Here is a 27,808-nt window from a genome sequence, read left to right as displayed (position 1 = left end):
AAATTTGTTCGCTTGTTTTTTATCTAAATTATGATTTAAACTGAAACATAATATTTAATAGGTCGAATAATGACATATTAAGTACACATTTGAAATTATCTAAATGCCCAACAAAAGTTATATTACAACCAAAAGTTATACTTGTAAGAACATAGATAGTAATTACGTAGATACGGACTTTTTTTCTTAAATAAAGTCTAATTGAATGCGAACACAAACGCAATAGTAAGTTATTTTCTTAAAATTTCCGAATTCCAATTTTTACAAATGGCTTACGTAAGTCGATTTCCAAACTTCTTAATAAGTATCGGTTAGCGTATAAGGTGGTTAACATATTTCTTCTTACATTTGCTATCAGATTACCTGTAGCTATATTCATTTACTATCACTTTACTTATTACACACTTAACTATAAGTAAAGATACTGACTCAATAGTCAAACGCCCGACCTACCACTATCCATCACATATCACTTGCTGTTATCAGTAGGTCATAGTATTTGTCCTTGAACATCACATAGGCTCAACAAATAGTTAACAAACTGACATTGTAAAGTTGCACTTCGCGTCCCGAAAGCGAAAGTTTTGCATACAGCTGCACTTAACTCAGGGATGGCGAGAGCTTTGATTATTATCTTGATATGAGAATATCGTTTTGAGAAGTCCTTATAAAATTTATTGTGATACTTTTGAATTTTGACTGCCTCAGTGGTTCAGGTCGCCACGCCGCTATCATGGCGTCGGGAGGTCGTGGGTTCGGTTCCCACACGGAACAACTATTTGCACGATCTACAAATTGATTTGACAGATAGTTATTGATATACCCGTGAAATGGTTTAATTATATAGTTTAGTATTGGCCTAGGTAATTTTGTAATATTACAATTTGTTTTTCATTTCCCAACAGCAGTAAATTATTTTTCAATTTAGTATTGACAACATTTTTTTTCCATCTTTGATTCAAATCTTTGACCAAATATCATACAAATCAAAAACATTAATCTCGAATAATATCCTACACCAGTCTGCACGTCTGGCAAGGATATAATTTTAGTCTGGCAACCCTGTACAAAGTAACTAAAATGTAGCGAGAGTTACAAGTTGTTCCTGACAAATTGCTTAGCTGACTGACTGTAGGTCCCATTCAATCATACTAAAATAACCGTAACCCATTCACTAGGCTTACATTCATACATTGCCATTTATTCCATACATTTACTTGGAGAAATTGGCAGGATGATTTCAGTTAAGTTTACCGATGTTCTATGTATGACTATTTGTTAAATAGTCTTTAAAATTAGTTATAGTGTTTACTAGCTGACTCGCGCAACTTCGCTTGCGTCACCGAAGAGAGAATGGGTCATAATTTTCCCCGTTTTTGTAACATTTTGTGTTGCTACTCCGTTCCTAATGACCGTAGCGTGATGTTATATAGCCTATAGCCTTCCTCGATAGACGGACTATCTAACACTGAAATAATTTTTCAAATCGGACCAGTAGTTCCTGAGATTAGCGCGTTCAAACAAACAAACAAAGAAACTCTTCAGCTTTATAATATTAGTATAGATGTTATGATATATGTTCTATCTTTATATAATAAAAATAAGTTGTAACTTTCTTTAACTTATGCATCATTTTGTTTCGTTGATTGAAATCGGTTTAACTTTTGCGGTCTTCAAAGAACACTTAAATAACTGTTTATAAAGAATCAATACGACAGTTATTACGTGAATCAAAGACTCTATCTCTAACTTAAAGCAATAGCAATACAAGAGCTGCAGCATGAAGCTGAAGAAGCTCAGTCTTCGGAAGTCCCAAGTTGCATAGTATACAAAGAAATGCTATAAAATATAGAATAAGTACTCAGACGCCGCGTCAACGTCTTAAGACACTGACATAACAGAGATACGAACAATTTTCAAAAGTAAAATATTCACTTCGACTGAAAAAACTCATTAAGAAAACAATGCATTAAAAAACTTGAACACAAAAATGCACGACATTCTAACACTTAGAGCTACAGGAAGCAATGTCGTGTCAAACTCCTGAAACGTTCAGCTTTCAGGGGTCACTCACCCCGCGAGAACACCTAACGTAACCTCACACACCTTATCACAACCGCACAAGGCACATTTTCCTTTGACATTCACCCAATGAGGTTCTTTTAATGATCGTCTTTATACCGCCAAGAAATCCTTAAGTCTTTCCCCCTAAGGTGTATTTTTCTAAAACCTAGCTGTATTTATAAACTCTCTTTGTATGCCGTTATGGAAAGCGCTTAGTTTTTCTTTTGAAGGATTTCGCGTGAAAGAAATTCGGGTTTTAAGAAACTTGCTGACATGCTTGCTTTTCTTTTGTTTATAGTACGCTGTTTTAATTATTTCTGCTTGCAATAAAATATATTCGTAATTGCAAGTAATATCAAGTGGTTTATGTAAAGAAATGCGCTAAATACTTTTCCAAGTATTTTTCAAGTATGACTCATAAATAGTGAATAGTTTTAAATATCGTGAATAAGTTGACGAGTTATAGCTAGTGAATGCAAATTAAGTACCAAGTATAGTAAGTTACTGCTTTACGAAAAATAAATTTAGTACGTAAAAATACAACATAACTTGATGAGTGACTTTAATTGTTTTTAAAAAACATTAAGCATTGAAACTTTAACGTCGAGTTGACATAGAAAAATATACATAATATATCAAAAATAAGATATTACGCTAAAATCAGAGATTATCAAATAATAGACGGAATTATTTTTGAAATAGGAAAATAATTGACAGCTCCTAGATAGTTTACACCCTGGATTAACCCACGGAATACTTTGTTGCCTCAAAAAACTTTCCAAGCAGACATAGTCCCGGTCAGAAATTAACATTAAAAACATCTTACCGAATATTTACCAAAATGAAGAAATCTCAAACTAATTCAAATCAATTAAAAACCTTTAATGGCAAATATTTTCCAAATCAATGGAATAATTCAATGACGTCATTAGGGTCTCGTATAACACTCGATAAAACACACACTAACCAGTTGCAGAATGCAAAAATTGCAGCTCGCGTGTCAGTTTACAAAAAAGGTTCATTGGCTCTACCTTATTTATGGTTTTTACTTTTTAATTTAACGACTTGAAGTTAGCACGCGAGCTTCAGTATTAGTGCTAAATACCTTAGCTTTTATTTTCGGTATATTTTTTTAAAGTTAACATATCGTTAATTTAAGATTGTGATCTTTTTACATGTACTTATTGTTATGGCATAAACTTATAAGTTTTATTGTGATGTGGCCACTTTGCGTGTAGATTTTGGAGGTAAAATACCATAAATATGCTGCAATAAATTCCGAGGAAACTAAATATTTTTTTGTTTCTAGACTTGTTGGTATATCTAAACTTACTCGTCACTTATAAAAATTGCGAAAAATTCCATCTGTCTGTTGCGCATTCACAGTTGAACTAATCAAGACATTTTTACAAGTTCATACATTACATCTCGCAAAAAGACATACTAGATTTCCATAACAAATTACAAGGGCTCTACCAAAAGACTTTTATCAAAAGAGTAGGTAATCCATAAAATACTTAAAAATAATAATATATTTAATGCATCATAAAACGGTGTACATTGGTTGGTAAAGAATTAAAAGCACAAAGTAACCTAAAATATGGACTTAAATATAAAATAGACTGATTACATATGTATATAAATATACCTAGATACAGTAGGTACTGTTAGTTTGTCCTCTTAATCACGCGCGGAAGGCTGTGACTGCATAATCTGGTAAAAATAGACCCTTCAGTTAAGAGCGTCTGCGGCCTGTTAACATCTCAATGGTGGCTTGTATTACTAATATACTGGCTGCATACAAATACATACCAAAGTTTAATCTCTATAATAAAATACTCAAAAAGAAATCATTCAAAATCCATCGCTCTACTGGTCGCAAACCTTTTTCTGTATATTCAGAAAGAAGGTATTCAAAGTTTTATTTTAAACTGTTTCCGTATGTTCTATACGTTTACTGTACAAATGATAGGAGTATTCATTAAACAATAATCAGACAGTAGCAGTAACTCTAAAAGTTTTTAAATATTTACATACATAAAATCACGCCTTCCCATAGGGGTATGCAGAGCTCAGGTTTTAAATAATTGTACTAGATTAATCTAGCACAGAACAAACCGTTTTGAAAGTCATTATCCTTCTTTCTCTAGTCTTGTGTAAAAATCCGGAGCGTAAAATCAAGAGACATATTTAGAAAAAGCTTTCAATCTTAATCCTATCTCACATAAAGTTATAACTCATTAGATAAGTTTAACATGCCACCATACTTCTAACCATGTCTGGAATACCTGTCATACATATATGGAATACCGATTTCGTCCACACTTCCGCAGGACAACAGGATCGTTACAGACCACTCAATTAAGTCTCCCACTCTAACCTGCTTCAGATAGGCCGCGACTTCAGCACGTCCCGCCAGGTGGCACTATATAGCTAAACGTATAGTTTGACAGACTTGACAAACTATCGAGAGTTGAATTTGATTGACTAACTTAGAAACTGAAAATACCTGAAAATTTCTAATGTTTCCTTTTTTTGTACAATAAGTTTCCATTCTGTTTGAAATGTTGCATAAGTTAATTGCAATTTATTTTCCTATAATCAGACATTAGATAAACGTAATAAACAACACGTTCACATGTTCTAATTTTCATTTTCCAACCCCTTTGCTTATACGTTTCAAATAAAAAATCCTTTAAAAGCCACACTAATTATATCAGAATAAAGTTATCTCCAGTGAATCACGAGTTAAAACCAGTAATGATTAAAAGTAGATCTATAAATCGTGTGACGTAGAGGCACGTCCGTCGGCCCACCGATAATTAGCTAGAAATAGACGCGCCGAGCCGGGGGACGAGCTTGTTCACCACTCCCTAATTATTACGTATTAATTCCAAATCATAAAGGATGTCCTTTATTAACAACCTTATCAAACGCTGGCTGAATGGCATCAACATGTATTTAAAAAGATATAATGTCAACTTTGACATTTAAACGTCACTTTAGATTTCCCGCTTCTTTTTATGCTTTTATTATTTTATTTTATGCTTTGAATTTGTTTAGTAGATTTTAAATAAACATTACCACCAATTAAATAAAATTAAGCAAAAAACATTAATTATAGATTTAGAATATTTTTTATTTATAAAGGGCTTTAAAATATATGAACTTAATTCAGTCACAGTAACAAAACAAACTTATCTACTCAGTTAGATAAAGATGTAAAATTAAGGAAGTCTATAAGTAGTTACCTAACAATACGATATAGTACTAACTATAACGGTTTAAATTACCGATTTTCGTCAAAGACATGGAGCATAAAAACGTACAAAGTTTAGCATATATGTGGATAATAAAAAGCTCGGCATTAGGTTTAAATTGTGCGAGCGTGCACGGCAAGAAACTGAAAGTGAAGACATAACTTTATACGGGCGGTGGAAACACGCGTTATTCCTACTGCCCACTTAACATTGTAAAAGGAAAATTGATTTATCTATTAGAATCGGGTAGCGTTTTTACTTTTGAAAACGATTAGTGAATACTATTACTTAATTTACAACTTATTTGTACTATGTATTTTGTTAAAAAACTTAATACTGCGAAGAACAGTGGCAACTATTTATCTTGGAAGGTAGTCCGAGATTAAAGAAAATGCTTTTTTAGAATATTGAAAGTAACAACTGGTAATTGAAAAATGTTAGGTTGGTCTGTATCTGTTCAAAAACTTTACTTAATGGTCACTTTTTACACTTTTAGAGGATTAAAATCTTAATATCAGTCTTCAATATTTATTAGTGTAAACAGCAAGCTGAATAATATGTTAAGAATTTTCCCGCTTCCATAAAAGCCGCCTTAATTTAGGTTTTGCATAAAATTCTTAGATCTTATAAGATGTTAGTCATCATCAAAATATTTTTATTAAAACAAAATATTTGGCTTCCACTGCCATATTTTTGTCTCGCAACATTTTCGCGGAAAAGGTTAAAAAGGCACAAGTATTACACTTTTACTGCCACTACAAGATGATAGCTTGCATGCATGCCTTATCTTGTAAGGAAAATTTAAAAGATTACTCGAGATTTTCCGGTACCTACAAAATATTACATTCCAAAAATATTTCGTAAATCATTTTTCTTCGAATAACAAACAACTACAAAACTATTTAACAAAGGATAAAGTGTAACAACATCATAATTAATGTTTTAAATCGTGTACATGTTCAAAAGCCATACTCCCACACGGCGGCCATGTTACTTTCATTCTTATTGACATCAAACGAGTAATGAGTTGCCTCCGAAATATAATAACACAGACCGCTTCCTACGATGACCAAATGTATAAATTAATGAACAAATTATCCTTCTGAGAAGTCTAACAGTGACCCTGAGTCGACATGATTCATTTAAGAAACTAGTCAATCTAGTTTCCAGGTAGGTATATTTAAAAACATACGATTATTTTTGGTATGCGCTGGACTTTTTTAGTCTGTTGCACGAAAATGCATCGATTGCTTATGCATTGTTAACTGGCAACATTTTTTACATCGTTATTCTAGTTGACAGATTAATGTTTAAATATTCAGTTATTCAAATGTTTTTGTTTGATAAAACTAGTTGCATTGTTACGTGTGGTCAACATTAAATTTCATTAGGATTTTATAAAGTAGCTTGGCCAGTTTGTAGATACAATGGCAGAACATAAATTGTAGTAATTATTTAGATAGGTAGTAATTCTCATAGTAATGTAAGAATATCTATGCGCATTTTGCAATTTTTTGTAAGCATTGTTATGAAGACTAGAACAGTTCAATCCGTGCTTATGCATTACCTGACAACATTAACATTTTCAAGCTGGCTGTAGCCCTAGTTGCCATTGCCTATTCGATGACGCTGAAAATTAAAAAAATATATACATTACATAAAAAAATATATATTAAAAATTCGCTATAAATTTTGATTTTGATTTCAGTAAGTTGATAAATATGATTTTCTTTGTTTTCGATGCGATCACGTATTTTATTTAACTTTTATTATAATCGGTGTATCGTTTACCGATTCGTAGGTATTATTCACTGTAGCAATGTCAATTGAAAGATATTTAAATGTCAAGAATCGATCTATAGGAAATATTTAGATATCGTGTAGGACCATATATGTATGTCGATATTTATATAATTGTGCGCAATTTATGATTTGTTTATGTTATTTTAATAATTATGAATAATCGAAAAAGATTGAGAAGCATACATTTTAATTCTTTTTATTTTACCAAAACTAGGCAAAGAATGTCTCAAACTACATTTAGTAATCATTATGTCTTATAAATAAATTAAATCCATATATTAATATCCCACTGCTGGGCAAGGGTCTCCTCCGGTAATGAGGCAGGGGTTTCAGGTATATGGACAAAACTTTTATTTTCCCTCTTTAAGACCAAAACTTTATGAAGGTGCCGAAAGAGAATTAGCTTAGATACCCAAAAACATTGGTGCTGAAAAAGTAATACTCTAAACAAGCCACCTGATTCGCAAACCACGACTCTACCACTCTATATTCCTATGACTTATTCTCGCAAAGTGCACATAACTTAAATTATAACTCATGACAATAGATCTTATTTGAACCAGCCATTAGAATATTAGGAACTCATCCTACACATCCTTCCAATTGTTCTAGCCTAAGAATCTAGCTGTCTTTCTAATAAACGGCCTGTAAACTTTAATTAGATAAACAATGTTAGGTCTTTTCATTCATTCAGTTACAAAATTGAATAATGTCCGGTTTCTGAGGCACATTTTGGTAGTTTATCTATTCAAACTGTTTTTTTTATCTGAGTTTAAACGCTATTGAATAGATAAACTACCGCTAAATGTACCTCAGAAACCGGGGGTTAAAGTGATACAACTAATCAGAGCTTACTAGATGTTTAAGTAATAAGACAGTAGACAGACAGTAGTTATTACTCCATATCAAAGTACCGAGACGCCCTAAACTTCAGACCGCCAACATTAAAATTTCACCACCAAATAACCATGACAATAAGTTCAACTATTGATCAGCCCATTACGATATCATCTGAGTCATCGTTAGCAACTCAGAATTAACTCGCATGCCAAACTCGTGCATCAGAATAGACCACTCACTTGTCCTGATATATTAACAAGCCTATAAAACAATTGGAAAATCTTGTTAATAAACCCAATAAAGTCCTGAACTCCAATCAGTTTTAATGAAAGGTTAGACATTATATGATCCGTCATAAAAGCCAGTAGCGATTGTTTACTCTGAGGCACTTAACATTGGAATAATAAACAAATAGTAATGGTAGGAGAGCGTCGGGAGTCGGCCGACGTGTCCCGCTGGAGTGTCCTAGAGGCCGTTAGCATTTGTCGAGCAGCGTCGCGCACTGAAAATAGCGCGGGCGGCGCGTCATCAATGCGCTTCGTTTGCTTTATGGCCAGTTATTGCGCGCGTTTAATTACCACCGCACGCCATTTTGAAGATTTGTGAAACGTCACTTTTGGCGCGAAACGTGCACTTGACAAATTACCGTGGCACAGGCGCGGACACAGACTATGCACACAGACAGCCGGTCCACTGAATTAATAGATTTTTTATTACCACCCACTTGTTAGCGAACGGGTTTCCAAATAAAAATACGTTTTGAATTAAAGTTGTTTTAATTAGCATACTTTGGATTGCACTTCCGTGCTGCGATACGATTTGGGCGAGTAAAGTCCACTTATTTCTGGAATAACAAAGTGCGCCGTGTTACATCGGCTGTATTAAACTTTTATTGCCTTCAGTGCCATTCTTTAGTCCGTGCGAGTGTGCGAACATGCCATTAATTACAGCCGAAACCATTTAAGAGATTTATTATATTTATTCTGACAATTTAAAAGAGCATAAAAATTCTGCAATACTTTTGGGACATACCGAGTTATTGTCTCCCGTGCTCATTTATTAAAACTAGTTTGAAACTAACGGGGCGCTGTAATCCCTGTTATGTTATCAGACCGATTCATATCCATGCCACGAACCATAAACTTCTGTGTTGTGTCATAGGAAAAAAGCTGAATGTCAAGTAGTGTAACAATTGCAGCATTTATTAGGTGCATTACAAGTGGGTGTGGGTGCGCGAGGGCCGCGGTTACTAATTTTAACAACCTTGATTTGTCGCCGTCTACGTTGCATTTATTTTTTCCCTTCGCGTTTCATGTTTACTCTCGTTTATTCGTCGCGCAGATCTCAGGGCTGCGTGCGATAAGTGCATTGCCCCGAACCGAAATAAATGGTCGCGACGCGGGCCGAGTGTCGCGTGGTGCGTACAACCGGTACCGATGTCGTGTAGATATTATAAAGAACCCAATGCCAGACATGGCGGGCCGGTCTCCCGCCAAAACGACCTGTCACTTTCGCGTCGTTACGCACTTGGTACCGTTTGCATGCTGCACTCAGGCGAGGTAATGCATACTGAAGTGGTGGTGACGCGGCAATGAATAGGGCATATGTAAGTACGAGCGGTGAAATTTCGTGAATGTCCGACGAGCGCTTTTTATCCGTTCGCTGACACTCGCGAGGTTTTTTGTAACGTCTTCATTCACTTGTCTTTTCCGCATTCGTTCTCATGCGTATGATTCATATGAAAGGAGTTTCTTGGTTTTTGTAAATAAATTATTGATGTGTCAATTTGTGCGGCGCCTCGGCTGGGACAATGTCATTGCTTTTCGTGGTCTTTATTAATTAAATTCACGCTTATTCTTTGTCATTTATGACTTTAAGACAGTATAATAAATTCAAATAAATACCTGAGCTTCAGGATCAATCAATCTGGACCCTTATACTTAGCTTGTTTTATTATAAACGTGCGGTCCACCTGTTCAAAGACCTCTCGCCTCAGTGCTGCCATCTACGTGGTCACAAAGACGCAGATGACTAAGCATCCTGTTTTCATTGTCGTGTCGATAGCACACAACAGAGTTACAGCGTGATTCACTCACGCTAAAATAACACGGACTTATTACAAATGGCCGAAGTCAAAACATTAGAAGTTTTTTGTTTCGTGGTAGAGTCAAAGTAATTTGAACATTGGTGACAAAAGTTTCTTAAAGGAGATTGGTAAACACTTTATAATCAAACAATTTTTTTGTTGGAATATTTTAAAATTTAAGAATGTTAAACTGAAACTGAAATCGTTGTATTATAAACACCCCTAAATAAATGTAGATAAAAAAAAGTTAAAATTACAGCCAATGCTGAGCCAATTAAAAACTGTAGGCCATAAGGAAAAATATATGATAGATGCCTCTTTTACCAAGTGATAGAGCCTATTATGTTACTCTATACTCTTTACTTTCCTATCCAAAACGAAATTTGAAACTTTAATGATTGTTTGTGCGTATTTTCAAATGTAGCAACACAATACTATTGTTGCTAGTTTACAATAAAATTACATCATCAATCGCACTTGCCATTACTTGCCAATGCGAAGTTAACTAGGATTTGATTAGCAATTAAAACATTTTCATCTAAATTAACTGGCAATTATAAATCGTGACGAGATTTCAATTATGTACTACTGTTTTTAAATGATTAATGATTTGAATTCGAAATCGAGCATAGTTTTACTTTTTTTACGTAGTCTTCTTTTGATAAATATCAAAACAATGTATTACGGAAATCAGCCAGCAGCTTTTAACACTAAAAAAAAGAGAGACAGCTCTTGGCAGTTTGAATAAATTCCTTTGCCTTAAGAAAATACAACTGTCATTTCTGACAAGCGCCCATTTTATTCAAAAACCGTGAAATTTCATACTCCATTTTTGACCGCAGTATTAGAAATGCGTCATGGAGCCACTCGCATACCACACGCCGTAATACGTGCAATCAGACATAATTGTCCAAAAATCTCCGTACGATACCACAAAAAATCATGTAGATTATATTTTATACGCGTTCGATTTTCAACCTGGTAAACTAACTTGGTTTTGCAGCTGAAGAACTAAAGTTTATGGGATATTGAACTTTATTTATTAGTAGTTACGAGTGTGTGGAGACTATTTTAATGGTATTTTGTAAGTTGTAAGGGATTTAATCCGGCGGATCGCTGCTGCCGCCGGTTGACGGGTCCGACCATCCGTGAACCCTGTACGGTGCGCATGCGCAACCTGTTATTTAATCTTTTTGTCCATATTTTAATTTGAATTTCATTAAAATTTATCTTATATCTGTCGTTTATCAGATTTTTATCTCGTAAATTAAAAATGTTGTATCGTTAGTATATCTGTGTGTAACTTGAAGTTCTTTGAAAAGTAATCTTAAACTCAATTCACAAACGGATTGAACGGTTTACATTTGCAATCACAGATGTTCAAATTCTAGTTTCAATCAAGCAAATTAGTCAATACCTAAAAGTAGATCCCTTTTTCAATAATGCCGAAAGTGCATATGAAAAAGTTACGCGCATCAATCTCATTTTGGCTACCTGTCATTTTCAGTGTCAAAATTTACGAAAATTAGCCCTCGGTCTAAAAACAAAAGTCCTGAACAAATATAAACGCTTATAGTAAACAACATTACCTACTTTTTCAATATACAATTTACAAAAAAAATGCCTTTGAGTAATATATAATACTGAAATACTGACAATAAACTCGTCCTGTAAAATACTATGTAAACAAAACTGACGCAGTGTAAGTGCATTGACCTCCGAACCACTGGGGAAATACTGGGAAATTCACGCACTGTATAAATATTTTTCAGTTACATGTTAAATCCATGGCGATTGCATTGAAAATAAAATATTGAAACAAAAAGCCTTTAACTGAATTAGCGTTTGATACTAACTGAGCGTTTTAATTAATAATGTTTAATTCTACCTGTGTGGAAATGGATTGTCCGAGATTTATAGAGATGTACTTTAATCAAAAAAAATTATGTGTCAAATCTGTTCATATTATTTCAATCTTATACTTTCATAATATAGCTTTGTAACTAAGGTGCTGGACCATGTATATGATCCAACTAACAATGTAGAAGATGAGGTCTCAGGTTCGATTGCCAGCTTAGGCAAATTGCTATTCGGCTTTCCCAATTTCTATTTGAAGTGTACTTCGAATCACACCAGGCAATACCCTTGAGCATGTAAAGTGAAAAGAAGCAACAAATGTGGTCTCTACCCCTATGGATAAATGGCGTGATTTTGCTAAAGCACCTAATCTTATCATTCAGAAATAAAAATAATATTTCTTAAATTAAATCTTAAAACAACATAAAATATAGATATTTTTCTTCTCCTCTCTTGTTAAATATCTGCTATCGGTACACAATACGGTGCGCAGGAAAGGGGCGGTCTCGCCGGACCAGTTCGGTTGCGCCCGCGCACTCCTGCAACGAACCACCGATCCACTGCCACATATTACTCGCATTCTTTTATATCCATCATGGTAATCGCTGCCCTACATTATTATTTACTACTACCACTTAAAAGTACTTTAAAAGTGTATAATAATTGGTATTAGCTGAGTCAGCTTTTAATTCTGCTGAAAAAAATACTAGTACTACTAGTAAAATTTGTGGAGAGCCTTGTATGCAAGTTTCGCGAATGGCATAAGCGAACATCAGTGACATGATAGTGGTCTGTAAAATACAGTTTTTATACAAGTTATTTTTTAAATGCTCATAAGTAGTAATTAGAACCTAGATAAATCTTGCAACATTGTTCTCTGAACTGTTTATATCCCAAAATTGTATCTTTCGTAAAATGTATCATAACACTTTTACTTACTGCTTGCTGGGCAAAATACATGTTTAAATACACCTTTCAACTTTTCCTTATATTAATCCCTTCTTGATACAAAATAAATGTTACCTGTTTTTTTTTCAAGTCTTAATGGACCGTTCATCTCCGCGTCAAATCGTCACTCACCCTACACATTAATTACTTACGATTCTCACGCATTTAATTACGAGATAATCTTGCATCCTGTGATTCTAACCCTTTCTCAAACCATATGTCCTTCGAAGAAAGTCATACACATGGTCAAACCCTTGCGTTAACGTTCATACCACTAACAAAATTATGTGTGAACGCATTGGTAACGTAACGTGTAATTATGTTAGGTTATTGACTTGCGAGTTTTCCTTATGAGGTAAAGGAACTCCGTATTCAATGATTTAGGGACTTTTTTGTGTAAACTTTTTCTTGGAATAAGTTAGTTTGATGTTATTGGTACATCAGGTTCCTCAAAATTCATAATAAAAGTAGTTTTGATAGTAAAAAAAAATGATAGAGTAGTTTCGTGGTTAAAACTGGAAGGCAATTTTCAGCGACATTTCAGCCAAACTAGACCACAAAAAACGAAATCAAACTTTTAAATCTAGAAAGTTTCAAAACGATACTTAAATTCTAGCTAAACAAAACCACATAAAAATTAAAATATATGAAGCCAAAACCTAAATTCAGAAACACCAATCGGTTTCCGGACGAAATAACTTGAACGTTAATCATACAAGTTCATGAACATTGAAATTACATTCCCATAAGATTCAAACTTGGAACATACGTCAAAAAGCCATAATATATTTTAAAAAGGGTTAAATAAAAAAAGGTTTTAATACGAGACGACACTCCACATGTGTAGGCATCCGGAGTTGCCCGCGTCATTAAATCGCTTGTCAAATGAAGAAATCATTTGGAAGTTTGTTCTTTATTTTACCCAAGACTCGATTATAAACAGATGTTATACGGTAATAAATCTTTGTCTTTGTACTTCACATGAAAGGATCTGTTGTACTCAGTGAAATGTTTTCGCATGTTATTATTACTTTGGAAAACAATAGGTCTCTTGTTTCTTTCTTTTCAATCTGTTTTCCTGAAATTTAAAAGCCGTTACACTCGATTTCGTTTTCACTTTAATTTATGTTCAGACATCTTTTTGGTTCATTCTTTGATTCTACAACTTCGGAATAAGTAGCGATTAGTTGAATGTTGATAGTTGTTTTAGTACATTGGCTGTCACTTTACCTAGTGAATATGTTATCCAACACTTATTCACAAGCTATGAAACCTTCCTATAATCAACGAAAAAGAATAATTAAAGTTTCGCTTGTTACTTATTACAATTCTATACGTTAAAAAATGTCGGCCGAACTTTGATTCAAGAAGAAGGCATTCTTATACGGTATTGCCTACTAAATGTTAAAATAGAATAAAGAAATGTCACGCCATCAATATTTGACGAAATTTCGTTTTCATGAACCATAGTAAGCCCTCTAGTACTTAGCATGCATTCTCTTAGAAAATTTATCTCATATTATTTATTAATTTACCTTAAATTATATTATTTAATAACATATCAACAAAACATAAAACTTTAAACGATTGATTGACATTATAAAATCGATAGCGGGTGTTTTTATAGCGTTTTCATTACAGAAATTGTGTGACAAAGTCACATGTAATATGGTAATTAAAAGCACAATTAACTACTAATCACAATCATTTGAATAAATTGTTTGATAAAAACTGTGTTAGAATATTAATTAGATTTTTATAGCTAAACTTTAAAGACTTTTCCTATAAAACTAGACATTTTTATCACCGTCTATAATCTTGCGTCAGTAGCTACTAAGGATTACTAGGATATATCAGTACCTACTTTTCAACACGATAAATATTATTGTACAAAGAGCCCTAAAACATGACCAAAAAAATAACAGGCAATATAGTCAATTTTAGGATAAAAAATTGGAAATTCTGAAAATCCTAAAACATTGATAATGTCGAATACTTCCGCACATTATTGTTTTATTTCAATTCAAGCTAACTAAACCTTTACACAGGAGTATAACACAGTACCTATTGTATATAAAACAAAAAAAATAGCAGCATCCTTAAAATAGACAACAATCAGACACATATAATGTACCGTAAAACGGGGTGAATAGAATTCGCGGGGTGAATAGAAAAAAAATCAGGAAAGTTTTCAAAGCTAATATTTGAGTACTTCTCGTTGAAGAATTTTGTTCAAATTTTAAATGATTACACGTCGATATTACTTCTCTGCGGTGTTATAATTGTTCAAATGTTTAAATTGATATTTATACCCAAAAAATTGCTTCAAAGTCTACCGTCCTTGAATGCCTTAATATCGACCCTCAAAACTTTGGATTTAAAGTGGGATTTCTTTTCTAATGAGTTGTTTGAAGTGTTTATCTCTTTAGGTGTATATTAATTTATAAAGATACAATATTGTTAATTGAAAAAACGTTTTTAAATCTAAAAAATATGTTAAAACCATGGAAATAGTAATTTTTTTGTATAAACGGGGTGAATAGAATCGTTTGAAGGGTGAATAGAACTACAGTATGGGGTGAATGGAAACATAGCAGGGTTCAATAGAAACGCGTAAGGGGTGAATAGAAACGAGTGAGGGGTCAATAGAGATTAATAAATAGGGTTGTCAAAAACTGTAAACAAAATAAACAATGAAAAATTAATAGTCATTAATCTTCTGAACTTCACAATTATCATTGTATCAAAGTTATAACGGCAAACTACTGCATATAGTATGAAAGTTAGTTAGGTTATCTTGCTTTATTTTTTGAGTTAAAGTAATTATCAACGGTTATTTAAATTTTTAAACACACAACCTCCCTTTTCAGTATGTTGGATAAGTCGTTTTTGGCAGCCCTAACAGTTTTTCCATTCACCCCTTTGGTCGTTTCGATTTACCCCTATCGCTGGGTGAATAGAAAATGACCATTTTTTTAAGGAAATATCGTAAAATTATGCATATTTTTGGATAAATATGGTTTTAGCTCTTTCTTCATGGCGCCGGACATGATATAAAAGAACCCGACAATAAAAATAACAAGTTATTCGCAACAAATTTTTAGGACAAAGTTGAAAATCGTTTCTATTCACCCCGTTTTACGGTATTACACTTTGACTACAGAACGATTTAAATACTCCAGAACATATCTCTATTATATTTATAACGATCCAAAAGTCGATTCTCAAATCGATCGTGACATCGATATCTTTATATAGTAGCACGAGTTTATCATCGTTTAGTCGATCTTTCGAGTTTATTAACGATGGCTACTCGACTAAGATCGATGGTGCACGTTTTTTACATCCAAAGCGCTTCCCGATGACGAATGACGGTTAAAAAAAGCCTTTGTTTAAACTTCTTAATCGATAATGAGGTACCTGCCATGATTGATTTTGTTGAAATTGACTACTAGTGTCTATCAAAATTTTATTATATGTTTGTGTGATCATTACATCAAATCTACTGACTTGATTTTGATGAAAATTATATTGAATAAAAGCTTATAATTTGGCGTTTAAATTGATATATGTTTCATCTAAATCGGTTAAGTAATTTCTGAGATATATGCATTTTTGTGCAGTTGAGACATCATGGGTGGAAATGACTTGTAAATAATGTTAAAGTTGTTCAATAACATAAAGTGACTAGTTTTTATTAAAACATGTTTTGTTGTCAGTTGTTATTTGTATGTTTGCTACTGTCGTTCGATTAATTTACATCTAATCCGTCTGTCATACACCGTTTGAGTAGACGGGGAAATTTTGTACAGTCGCTCACATAACGCTTGTGGAAAAAATATGTTATGATTTCATTTATGTGATTACTTTTATGATTCTGCGTGCGTCTCTTGTTTTTTAATATCTTTTGTTACACTATTCAGTGTATCTCAGCCTTATATTATGTAATATATTATCTAAAAATCCTATAAGAATAAGACAATGTATGTAGTGTAACGCGTAGTATTATCGGTCCCTCTACAATCACTGGCCTTTCGCACTCTTTTGTAAAATATTAAGGACTACAATCACAAAAAAACTAAGGAAATAATCATAAATACATATAAACATACTTAAAATCACGCCTTTTTCCATAATGTTAAGCAGAGACCAAAGAACACACCTTGATACGATCCTTACTTCCCTTAAACTAAAAGTACTCATTTGTAGTTTAATTAATTTCTATATACTGTACAAAAATTCACTGTAAAGAATCTTTACTGGAGTTTTATTAAAATGTAAACGCAAAATAAAAAGCTTGCCAACTGAAAATAAATTTCCCAGACATGATTTATTTGAACTTGCTTAGCAGTGAACTAAAGCGTTTTATTATAATTTAACGCGTTTACTTTCATTGCAGTTTCGTGGTGTATAAGATTCGATTCTTAAGTTGTACACACTATTGTGTGATGTGTTTAAAACTTAAGAATCATTAACACGAAGTTCGAACTGCTATTGATAGATTTCCAATCTGATCTTATTGCATAGAGCTTATATCTCAAAGAGTCTATAAAACAGAACGCTATCTTTGAATAGAGTCAAAACGTCATTTAGTCAAAAAAAATGTTCATTTTATTTAAAAAAAAAGAGTTGTCTTTTTAAAAGTAATTTAGTCAAAAATAGGCTCCTAATTCTTCTTTTTTGCACCTTAGGTATTTCACTTTTGCAAGTCTTTCGTGTATATGGTTAAGTTTATAATAATTGCTCAGGCATCATTTCCCATCAATGGGGGAGCCTACAGTCCTCTTTGAGACAGCTTTCTTATAAAAGTTCTATAGTAAAATAAAATAATTACCAAAACACTCAAAAACTCGGAAAAGACTCCTCAAAACTTACAATCACATACTAAACCACCGAAAACTACTTATTAATTATTCACTTAACACATTTGTAACCGACTGTACAAAGATAGTACCGACGCAACTGGATACTCTTACGGTGGCTGTCAAAAACATCAGCCGTGACCGCAGCAATGGTTCCCATTACTAACATGCGTACAACCTGACTGTGGGATGCAAACGTTATGTATTTACGTAATCAATGTATACATTATTGACACTTGATAGCAGAGAGCTTGTTTGAAAGGTTTGGTTACGAAAGCTTGATTAGGGAAATTGTAATTGAAATAATTGTTGTCATAGTCAATATAGATTGATCTCTTATAGGTTTCAAGTTGGTCCTATCTGTGGTCATAATAAATTATTAAAGGAGGCAGTTTTACAATCAGTTGATGGATTACAGAAAACCAGGAAGTACCTACGTAATAAACTCCTTTAGATGAGTTACATTAAAAACTCATGCCAAAGGGTATAATGAACACCACACGTCCCAATTCGTATGATTGCACATGCACAAAGTTCTTTTTAGTAAACATTCCGAATCCGCGAACAAAAAACTTATATTTTATATAACCCAGATGTAAATCTATCTACTCACCACCGCCATTTGCATTTCCCTTTGAGCGGGAAAAGAAAATGGTGGCATTTTCCCGCGTTTTTTGTGACGCCGCAGCCTCCGTACGTCGAGAAAGTGAATCATTAGAAACGTGTTCATTTATAAGTTCCTTTTATCTTGCCAGTTTCACTCAACTATTCAATCTATGTATTGAAATGTTAGAAATATGAAAAGGTATTTTTATAGATGCGAGAATAATAATAATAAATGCTTTGTAAACTAGTTATCTTTGGACACTAGCCGTTTATACCGTTTGACTTTAATTTTAAGATTTAGTAGACTACATGTTTACCAATATCCGTACAAGTGTACTATGAGTAATATTTATAATATCGTTTTTCTTAAAAAAAAACTTAAAAGGTGTCAAATTTAATATGAGACTTATCGCCTAGTCTATTTATGTGACGGAAAGCATCTGACACAATAACTTTGATCAAGAGCCGTGACTTTCTCATTTCACGAGGTCCATCACAAAATGTTCCGTCTGTAGGTAGGGAGCAGGGAGACGTGTCGCGAGGCACACAACGTGACGTTTTATTAAATTCTTATTCGTTTGGCGCAGCGAGTGTTATGAATCGCGCGCGACACGCGATGTCGCGAGCTTTGCCTCCGCCTGCAGCTCGCACGCCACCGCCCTTTGTGCCACCGCACTCACCATTTATCACACAATACCCGCTCCGTTGTTCCTACAATTAACTAAACATTCTGCCACATTTGGTTACACATTGATATGTTAAGACTTACTTTTACATTTTTCCTTCAGAAATATAATACTTTTTTTATTTTTTTCCAGACACGACAACACCCTACGTCCTCTACAAAGATGGCGTGGAGCGAGCTCCACCTGGCACGCAGTGGGGCGGCGGAGTGCTCGACGGCGGCTACCAGCCAATGCAACACCAGAGCCCCGGGGGACCCTCACCACAACCCGAGCCACAGCTCGCGTCCCCCGCGCCTTCACCATACCCACCAGCCCCGCCGCCCCCGGACCCGACCGGGGCCGCCGAGGACGCTGCCCAGCAGCTCGCGCAACAACAGGCTCAGCAGCAAGCGCAACAACAGCAACAGCAACAACAGCAGCAGCAACAGCAACAGACTTCTCCTGAACACATGCAAGTGGAGCAACAGCTCCAATCTCAACCACAGCCCCAGCCCCCGACGCAGGACCATCTCGACCGAACTCCATGCTTCGTCCCTCAGCCGGACCTACAGCAACAGTACACACCATATTTTAAGGAAGCCAGACCGACCAGCCACATGCTCGGTACCGGTGGCTTCCCACTACATTACCTGAAACAGAACGGTGGTGTACTCTCTCTGGAAGGTCCCTTGGACCAATACGCGACGCCCGATTTGCGTCACCTGCCTGATATAGTGCAGCCCGAGCCCCCGAAGCCGCGCAAGCACAACCCCAACTCGGAGCTGCGACTGTTCAAGTGCCTGACGTGCGGCAAAGACTTCAAGCAGAAGTCGACGTTGCTGCAGCACGAGCGGATCCACACGGACTCGCGGCCGTACGGGTGCCCGGAGTGCGGCAAGCGGTTCCGGCAGCAGTCTCACCTGACCCAGCACCTGCGCATCCACGCGAACGAGAAGCCGTACGCGTGCGTGTACTGCCCGCGCTCCTTCCGCCAGCGCGCCATCCTCAACCAGCACCTGCGCATCCATTCCGGTGAGAAGCCATATACGTGCGGCGAGTGCGGCAAACATTTCCGCCAGAAGGCCATCCTGAACCAGCACGTCCGCACACACCAAGGCGAGCGCTATTCACACATATATGTCCCCCCCTGGCCCCCGCGCGCGCCGCCCGCACTGACCGCGCCGGTCACTGCCGCCGGCGCCCGCGCTCCCCGCCGCCCCCCGCACCGTCGATTCGGTCTCGCATCCATTGGCCTTCCTATCAGACAAATTCTCGGTCCCCTCGTCGCCCACACCGCGAAGGGCGCTCGCGAGACGCGTAACCGACCGCCGGACGCTCCCGTAACCGTCCCTCAGTTCGATTAACCCACTCGTCGGTTACCCTTTTTCGGAATCCTCCCACCTGTAACTGACTAGCCTGTTCGATTTTTGCAGACGTGTCGCCGCACCTCATCTTCAAGAACGGAACTACGCCCACGCTCTGGCCCCAGGATGTGCCCTTCCCCGCTGACGAGAACAAGGAGGAAGTGCAGTCGACGTTCGGCGACGCCGACGGACAAAACGGCGAGCAACGCGGCTCCTGCTTCTCGCCCGGTGACACTGCGCAGTACCCCGCTTACTTCAAAGATACAAAGGGTCTCAATCATTCGGTCTTTAGCTCAGGTCTCTCTCTGCAATACTTAAAGGGTGGTAAACTTCCCGACGTGCTCGGCGGCCGCGCGATGCCACTATACGTTCGCTGCCCTATCTGCCAAAAGGAGTTTAAGCAAAAGTCAACGCTTCTCCAACACGGCTGCATTCATATAGAGTCGCGTCCGTACCCGTGCCCGGAGTGCGGTAAGCGCTTCCGACAGCAATCGCATCTGACGCAGCACCTGCGTATTCATACCAATGAAAAGCCGTACGGCTGCGTGTACTGCCCACGTTTCTTCCGCCAGCGAACGATCCTCAACCAGCACTTGCGCATACATACCGGCGAGAAGCCGTACAAGTGCACGCAGTGCGGCAAAGACTTCAGGCAGAAGGCGATCCTCGACCAGCACACGCGGACGCACCAGGGCGACCGGCCGTTTTGCTGCCCGATGCCGAACTGTCGGCGGCGGTTCGCTACCGAGCCCGAGGTTAAGAAACATATTGATAACCACATGAATCCGCACGCGGCTAAGGCCAGGCGCGCGGACGCCGCTAAGACACCACGGCCCCTGCCCCCCGCGGCCGCCGTGGTCAAGCCTGAGCTGTACTTCCCGCAATGCTACGCGCCGCCGTTCCAGCAGTTCCCGGGCTCGCAGCCGGAGTTCAAGCCCGCCGTCGGTCCGGGCGCGCCGGTGGCGTGTCTGCCGGCGCAGTGACCCGCGCCCCCGCCGCGTTGGCACCCGGCGCCTACGCACGCGCACGCGCATGCGCACCACGAGCTCTACGCCGCCGACCGCCTCTACAACTGAGCGTAGCGGCGTCACACAAGTATACGACTCGCGGCGTCGCCGCGAGCTTTTCAGAACCAATAGTCGAGATGTATCATTAATAACCGGATCGCTGTAAAACGAGCTTCGATCTGTAAATAACGTCCTGTTTATACTCCATCGGGAGGTCTGTCGCCGTGTACAGTTTCAAAGTTGATCACGAGTAGTGTTACCGTCGAGAAAGCGAGTACAGTTAGCGTTTTTGCCCCGTAATCGTTAAGTTACCACGTAAGAGTTAGTTTTCTCGGTGATTCTCGATTCTGTCGAAATTTTCGCAGACGGTCCGAGCGGGTCGAGCCCGGATATTAGAATTTAAAACACTTCGTTGAAATCTAAAAATTAAGAATTGATCTTATACCACATAAAAATATTTCGCGATGAATGTTTCCGGCGCTACGTTGTGCCTAATTGTAATAAATATACATATTGTGTAGACGTGTTAAGTTAATTTTATTTACGAGTATTAAGAGATAAAATCTGGCAAATATATGGGGTTTTATAAAGGATCCAAGATGCTCAAAATACGTTTAAAAGTAACGATAAAGAATGATAAGAATTTACGAGTTAGCTTTAGGCAGAGTTCGGACGTAGCGTATTAAGAGAGGAACGGACATCGTCGGTGAAACAGAATCACGAATGAAAACCAAAAACGTAGGTTACCTTTTGCCATCAACATTATACTTTGTTAGTACGTACTTACAAAAGGTTCTGTTACATTTATTAATGCATTTACTCTTAATTAACAATGTGAGATTACTGAGATGTCTTCGTAACACTATAGGTGCCAAATAGTGTAGTGATTTTTAAATTTTTTCTACCAGCTTGTATTATAGTTGGCCTAGTTTAGGTTGTTACCAGTTTTTTCAACGATGTGACAAAATGAGATGCATTTAAGTGGAAAGGGTCAGACTGAGAGAGGACTGTGATAGGTAGGTTAGGTGTCTATTTCGCTCATTTAGCGTTAAATGTTCGTGTGTCGAGACGTGATCGAGTATCCCTCGCGGGGCCGAGTGAATGGTTACACTTTTAGTTTACTTTTTGTGCATTCATTTATTTGTGAGTCGAATCGATATCGAAAACTATTTATGTTCCTAAATTGTATCTAAAAATGTTTGACGGTCGCTGTGGCGGCGAGTCGTCGGCACCGCGCCGTCGCCTTCTCTTGCTTGACTGATTTGATAACGTAATTACGATGAGTGAGATTAGTAAATTTTACCAATTAGGTAACGTGTGTGATGACGCAAAGTGCTTTGTTGTAGTTTGATCCATGGGACGGAGGGTACGCCAGAGTAAATCTTATTTCTAATTTAGCTTAGACTATCGACTTTCGAATTACCAAGCAATTCGACCATTCATCGCGAAATAACTTAGTATTTAGGGAGAATAAAAATATTATATGAATTTGGGATATTGTTGGAGTATTCTGGTATGTTGTTTCTGGTAGTATTTGTCCACGGTGTTTGGGATTATTAAAAATAGAGCTAAAAGCGAGTCGTGTGTGTGCGGTGACGAAGCACTGTGTGCGGAGACAGTGACGTATGTAATACGTTGTAGAGGTACTGAGGAACGCACGCGCGCGGCGAGTCTCACAGACTTTAAACCAAGCGGTACCAGGGTATTCCAGCAAACTTTTTAACGTTTTAATATCTCTGTTTGTATGTATAGACAACTTATATAGCTTATTTTACTATATTATTGTGATGGTTTCGTTTTCCTACCGCATAATATGAACTGTTAATTAACTATAGGTGTAATAGTATCGTGGATTTGTGGGAGTCACATAATGATACCATTTTATTATTTGTCACTACGAAGTGATCGATGCAATATTATTATTTAGTGGGTTTATTGTGTGTTGATTTAATGAAGAATTTAAGCATTGGACAGTTATGAAAATTGTATAGCCGTTAGTTGTGAACGAGGGCATGTGCGCAACGAGAACATATCAATAAAGAACTTTACCATTTATATGAGCAACGCGAATTTAACCAACCAAATATCTTGTATACGAAGCAACTTGTTACCGGATCAACTCTTGCGCACATCAACAACTGAACATCGTATAAATCGATCACACGTCACTAGGATCGATATTCAGCCACGTTCACAACTGACGCGCAACCGTAAAATATTATTTTCCCGTTTAATTTTCCTATCAAACTTTCGGAGGTTTACAAACTAAAAAAAAACATCGTTCGAAGAAAATTAGAAAACATTTATCTTCCGTGACAAAAGTTTTTCCACAGTTTACATGTGATGTGATCCTCCTGGCAGTGTCGCGCGCCGCGCCCGCCTCACTCAAACAATAACATAGGATTCAGTTGAAATTATATTTATATGTCAGTTCACACGCAGCCTTATACAATAATAGTTAATAAGTATTTTTATACAATAAACGATATATTTTGTCCACGGGGCGGACGCGGCGCGACGGCCTCTAGTACAAAGTTTGAATTCAAACATACAACACAGTGCCATAGCCGAGATATAACCTCAGATTTATACTTATTAGATTTTTATACCGATACAAATGGATTTAATTTTTAAATATAAAACAAGAAGTGATTAAGTATACAGAGATTACAGATGATATTTTATACATTTATTACATACAATATTATTAAAAGGTAAATGTGAAATAGTCTTAAAGTTAGTGTACGTCGTGCTCAATGTGCATGTATACATAATACATAATACATATTATGTATGTACGCAGTGTACGCACTGTAGGTACATGAGTGAACATTGTGAACAATTGTTTTACACGGAGTTGTGTACAATCGATGAAACTGATATCAATTGTGCACAACTTCACAACTGTCTTGCGTGCACGTTGACTTGTAGAGTTTTCTTTCCCCTACATACATTCAGTGTGGTTATTGTAAATACATATCATTGGAAATTTCTGAGGCAGTGTTGCAACTAGTAAAGCTTTATTTGGTTTTTATTGAAACCGGACAGTCGCGCACGATCGTGTTAACCAAACCTTGTATTAAATGTCCGTTTCAATGGATCCGAATGATAGAGTAGTAAATGAATGCATATTTCGGTATATCTATTATGTAGTAATCACGTCCCAGGCTGTTCTGTTTGTATTGCTCACTGTTTTGTTAAGTTTTGCTCAATTACACGTGTATGTATTACCTATAAAGTTAATCTTATTAGTTTTATATTGTGTAACGAAATGATTTTTTGTAAAATATTATTTTGAGAGCACGGTTTTGCTTTCTTATGAAACTATTTTTAAGTGCTGAAAAGTGCGGTCGCTAGCGATCGTTTTATTTGAAATGAACATTGGCAATCTTGTAGTAGACAGTGTAAAACTCATAGTAAACAGAATAATGCCGTATCTAAACGTGCCGTCCAGTTATGATCGGATATCCATACATACTTACAACACATACAGTTTGTACGTCAGTCATGGAGTTCGTTCCCCAAGGATTCAGTTCAATCACATTCATTAGCTTTGAAGCATGTTCCTAACCTTTATAATACGTAATATTTATTTATAATACATGTCATTCTTACCGACTACCAGTAGCATAGAGTATCTGTAATCATTTTGCCAATTCTTGTCTAACAAACTTTTCTCGAATGGAATCAAATTCCAACACACGTTTTATATCCACATAGCGTCTTGGAGAATATTTCATAGAACATTTAAATTTACAGAGTAATTGCAAATTATTGCAACATTTTAAACAATAAGCAAACATAATCTTCTTCGTATTTAACGCAATGTCAATAATACCTACTTAATTTTGTATATTTTTAAGTTGTTAAAAATATTAAAAGGAGAGAATAAGATTGCATTGTACATTGTATACTTTGCATATAAACATAATTAACAAAATAACGTCAATTGTATTAAATACAATGTTTGAAGCAATGTAAGTGAAACTAAACCATTGCTATGCTTGATTCAAACAACATTAGTTTAGTACATGATCCGAAACTTGACATTATCACTAATTCCTTCGTATGCATTTAATTGTGATCTCAACGTGAAATTTTAAATGTCTTAATTATATAAACATTGGCGAATGTTTAAGTCGACAAACATGTTTCGTTTAATAATGATTAATTAATAATAATTACACATATCCACATGCTTAGTAATTTTTAATCTTACAAACTGAAGCAATAATTGTAAGATATTGTGTAATCGACATTACCATTCGTTTAAAAACATGCCAAGTTTCATAACATTTGGGTAGTATACGCATAGGATAAATATTTTGGTCGCAGTATAAAACATTGTAAACCAAGACCTGGAATACGCATGCTTGGATCTAGCAAAAGAGCATGCTACTTCATGAAATCTATTAATATTAATCTACCATGCTAATATAATAATCAAGTGTGTACAAAGCAGCATGCTCTCTCGCTAGCATGCGTGTTGCAGGTCTACTGTGAAAGGTTTACATCAATGCATGTTATCAAGAGCTTAGTGTAACAACTTTAGTTTCATAGAAAAGTTGGCTACGAATTATTTCAACGTCTTCCATTTTCAACGTAGTATACTACTTAATACGACGGCGACGTTCGTAATTTGTGTCACTAATTTTTAGTTTTTTTTTTGTATACCATCGGGTCCACGTATCGCGAATATTCAGGTCGGAATCAGACCCTGCCCGATATGTGGACCAGACTTAAGTGTTACTTGCATATTTTTGTATAGTTTAAACAAAAGCGTATAGCCGCAGGTAGTGCGGTCCCAGTGCAATACACTTGAAATGTTTGGCGATATTATTGTATAATTTATTATTATAAATGACTTATTTTTAAAATAGTTGTTAGTGTTAATAAAATAATTGGTAGCCAACATAAAACTGGCCTATTATAATTTGATAAAGTTAGTAATACTCGTAACATTGTATTTGTATTGTACACACTGCCACTCGCCAACCGCTGTCGGAATAATGAAATACAAGATAATTTTTTATCACAATAGAGACTTGTTAAAACAGTTCCACAATAAAATAAGTGTTGTTGAATTTTTTAATAAAAATATGGACATATTTAGATTATGATCTTGTAGTCTGGATTGAGTTTTTACAGATTTTATTGGAAGCAAAGTTTTCGTGTGTGAATAATAATGATGAAGCTACGTCGCCTATACAGCTTATTTTTGCTACAATACTTATTTTAAGCCATACAATAACAGTTTTAAATATAGTACAATACATATACAGATTATACAATTATATACAATACAATAGACATATACAATAAAGCGGTGATATTATACATATTTTATTTACGAAGCGTCATAGGCGGCGTACCTTGAGGCAAATTGAGTTCATTCATAATGGGTGCTGTTATATCATTAATTGTACATATTTATTGTAATATACAATAGACTGGTAAATTTACACTGTTGTTAGGTTTCTACAGAGTTATCAGCCGCCGCTGTCCGCTCGCTGGCCCACACGATGTTACTTTCTTCTACAGACTAGACTAGCGATACGCAACAATACACATTCTTGATTCTTCCACTCCCCACAGATGAGGTTAAGTTATTGTACATAATATAACAGATATTTTACAGTGATATATACATAGTAAGAGTTAATTATATGGCCTATCCCAGGGGCGGACAGCATCGGTCCACATGTTACAATAGAATATATTTTCCTACATACCTACAGAGACACCGAATAGACTATATAAAAATTCATTTTAGACAATCCCAGAATACAAGATCGAACTTTTTACACACAACAGTTGACAACAGTATTAAGTTAATTTTCAATAGCATTCTTAAATATTTTAGTTTCGATGAAAACAGTTGGTTGCGATATGGTCACAAAGATCCGGGCGAAAAATTTAAACGTTGGCATTTATGAAAAAAAAATGTTTAAAAATTGTAAATATATTTTCTAGTTCTTCCAAAATGAATAATATCAGTATTAAATACAAAATTCAACTTTGGTTAAGGTCAAAAATGTATGTGTGATCTATAGAGAATTTTTCAATTAGATTTTTCTTGATGTAACGTTTTACATATATTTTAATTATTATTAATTTTACATTATTTTCATTTATAGTTGATATTTTACTTGAATTGTAACGATCTTGCCTAGAATTGCATTTATGTTAGTTATGTATAATACGTTTGAAGTTGATACCATCGTATTTATGTATATTATTATTGCATTAAGGGTTTTGTTTGTTTTTTTTTTGTCATTAATAGAAGTAAAATGTTGTAAAAAGTAAGCTCGTTGTATTTTATCAAATAAACACTTTTTAGTCCAACTGAAGCAATACAATGCAGTTTTATTTATTGTTCTTTTTGTTTTAACCTTGTACCATATCTACAGAACAAAAGACTGATGAGTCCCTAAGACATGAAGGTC

General features: G+C 36.0%; 1 protein-coding gene across 2 annotated transcripts in view; it reads left to right on the top strand.

The window, feature by feature from the left end:
• Window positions 1-27,715, top strand: part of jim (zinc finger protein jim) — a 53,246-nt gene extending 25,531 nt beyond the window's left edge. The window contains exons 2-3 of one of the 2 annotated variants that reach the window (XM_076122832.1): window positions 19,145-20,023; window positions 20,425-27,715. In XM_076122832.1, the coding sequence (XP_075978947.1) occupies window positions 19,145-20,023; window positions 20,425-21,338 (1,793 nt within the window). In that variant the 3' untranslated portion in view covers window positions 21,339-27,715. Of the gene's footprint in view, window positions 1-19,144; window positions 20,108-20,424 lie in introns of both variants that reach the window. The other variant, XM_076122830.1, reaches the window with a different exon arrangement.
• Window positions 27,716-27,808: the final 93 nt, after the last annotated feature.

The sequence above is a fragment of the Anticarsia gemmatalis genome, chromosome 14 (genome assembly GCF_050436995.1).
Source record: "Anticarsia gemmatalis isolate Benzon Research Colony breed Stoneville strain chromosome 14, ilAntGemm2 primary, whole genome shotgun sequence".
Classification (NCBI taxonomy): domain Eukaryota; kingdom Metazoa; phylum Arthropoda; class Insecta; order Lepidoptera; family Erebidae; genus Anticarsia; species Anticarsia gemmatalis.
Note: the sequence above shows the minus strand (reverse complement) of the source record. Positions and strands in the feature narration are given on the sequence as shown.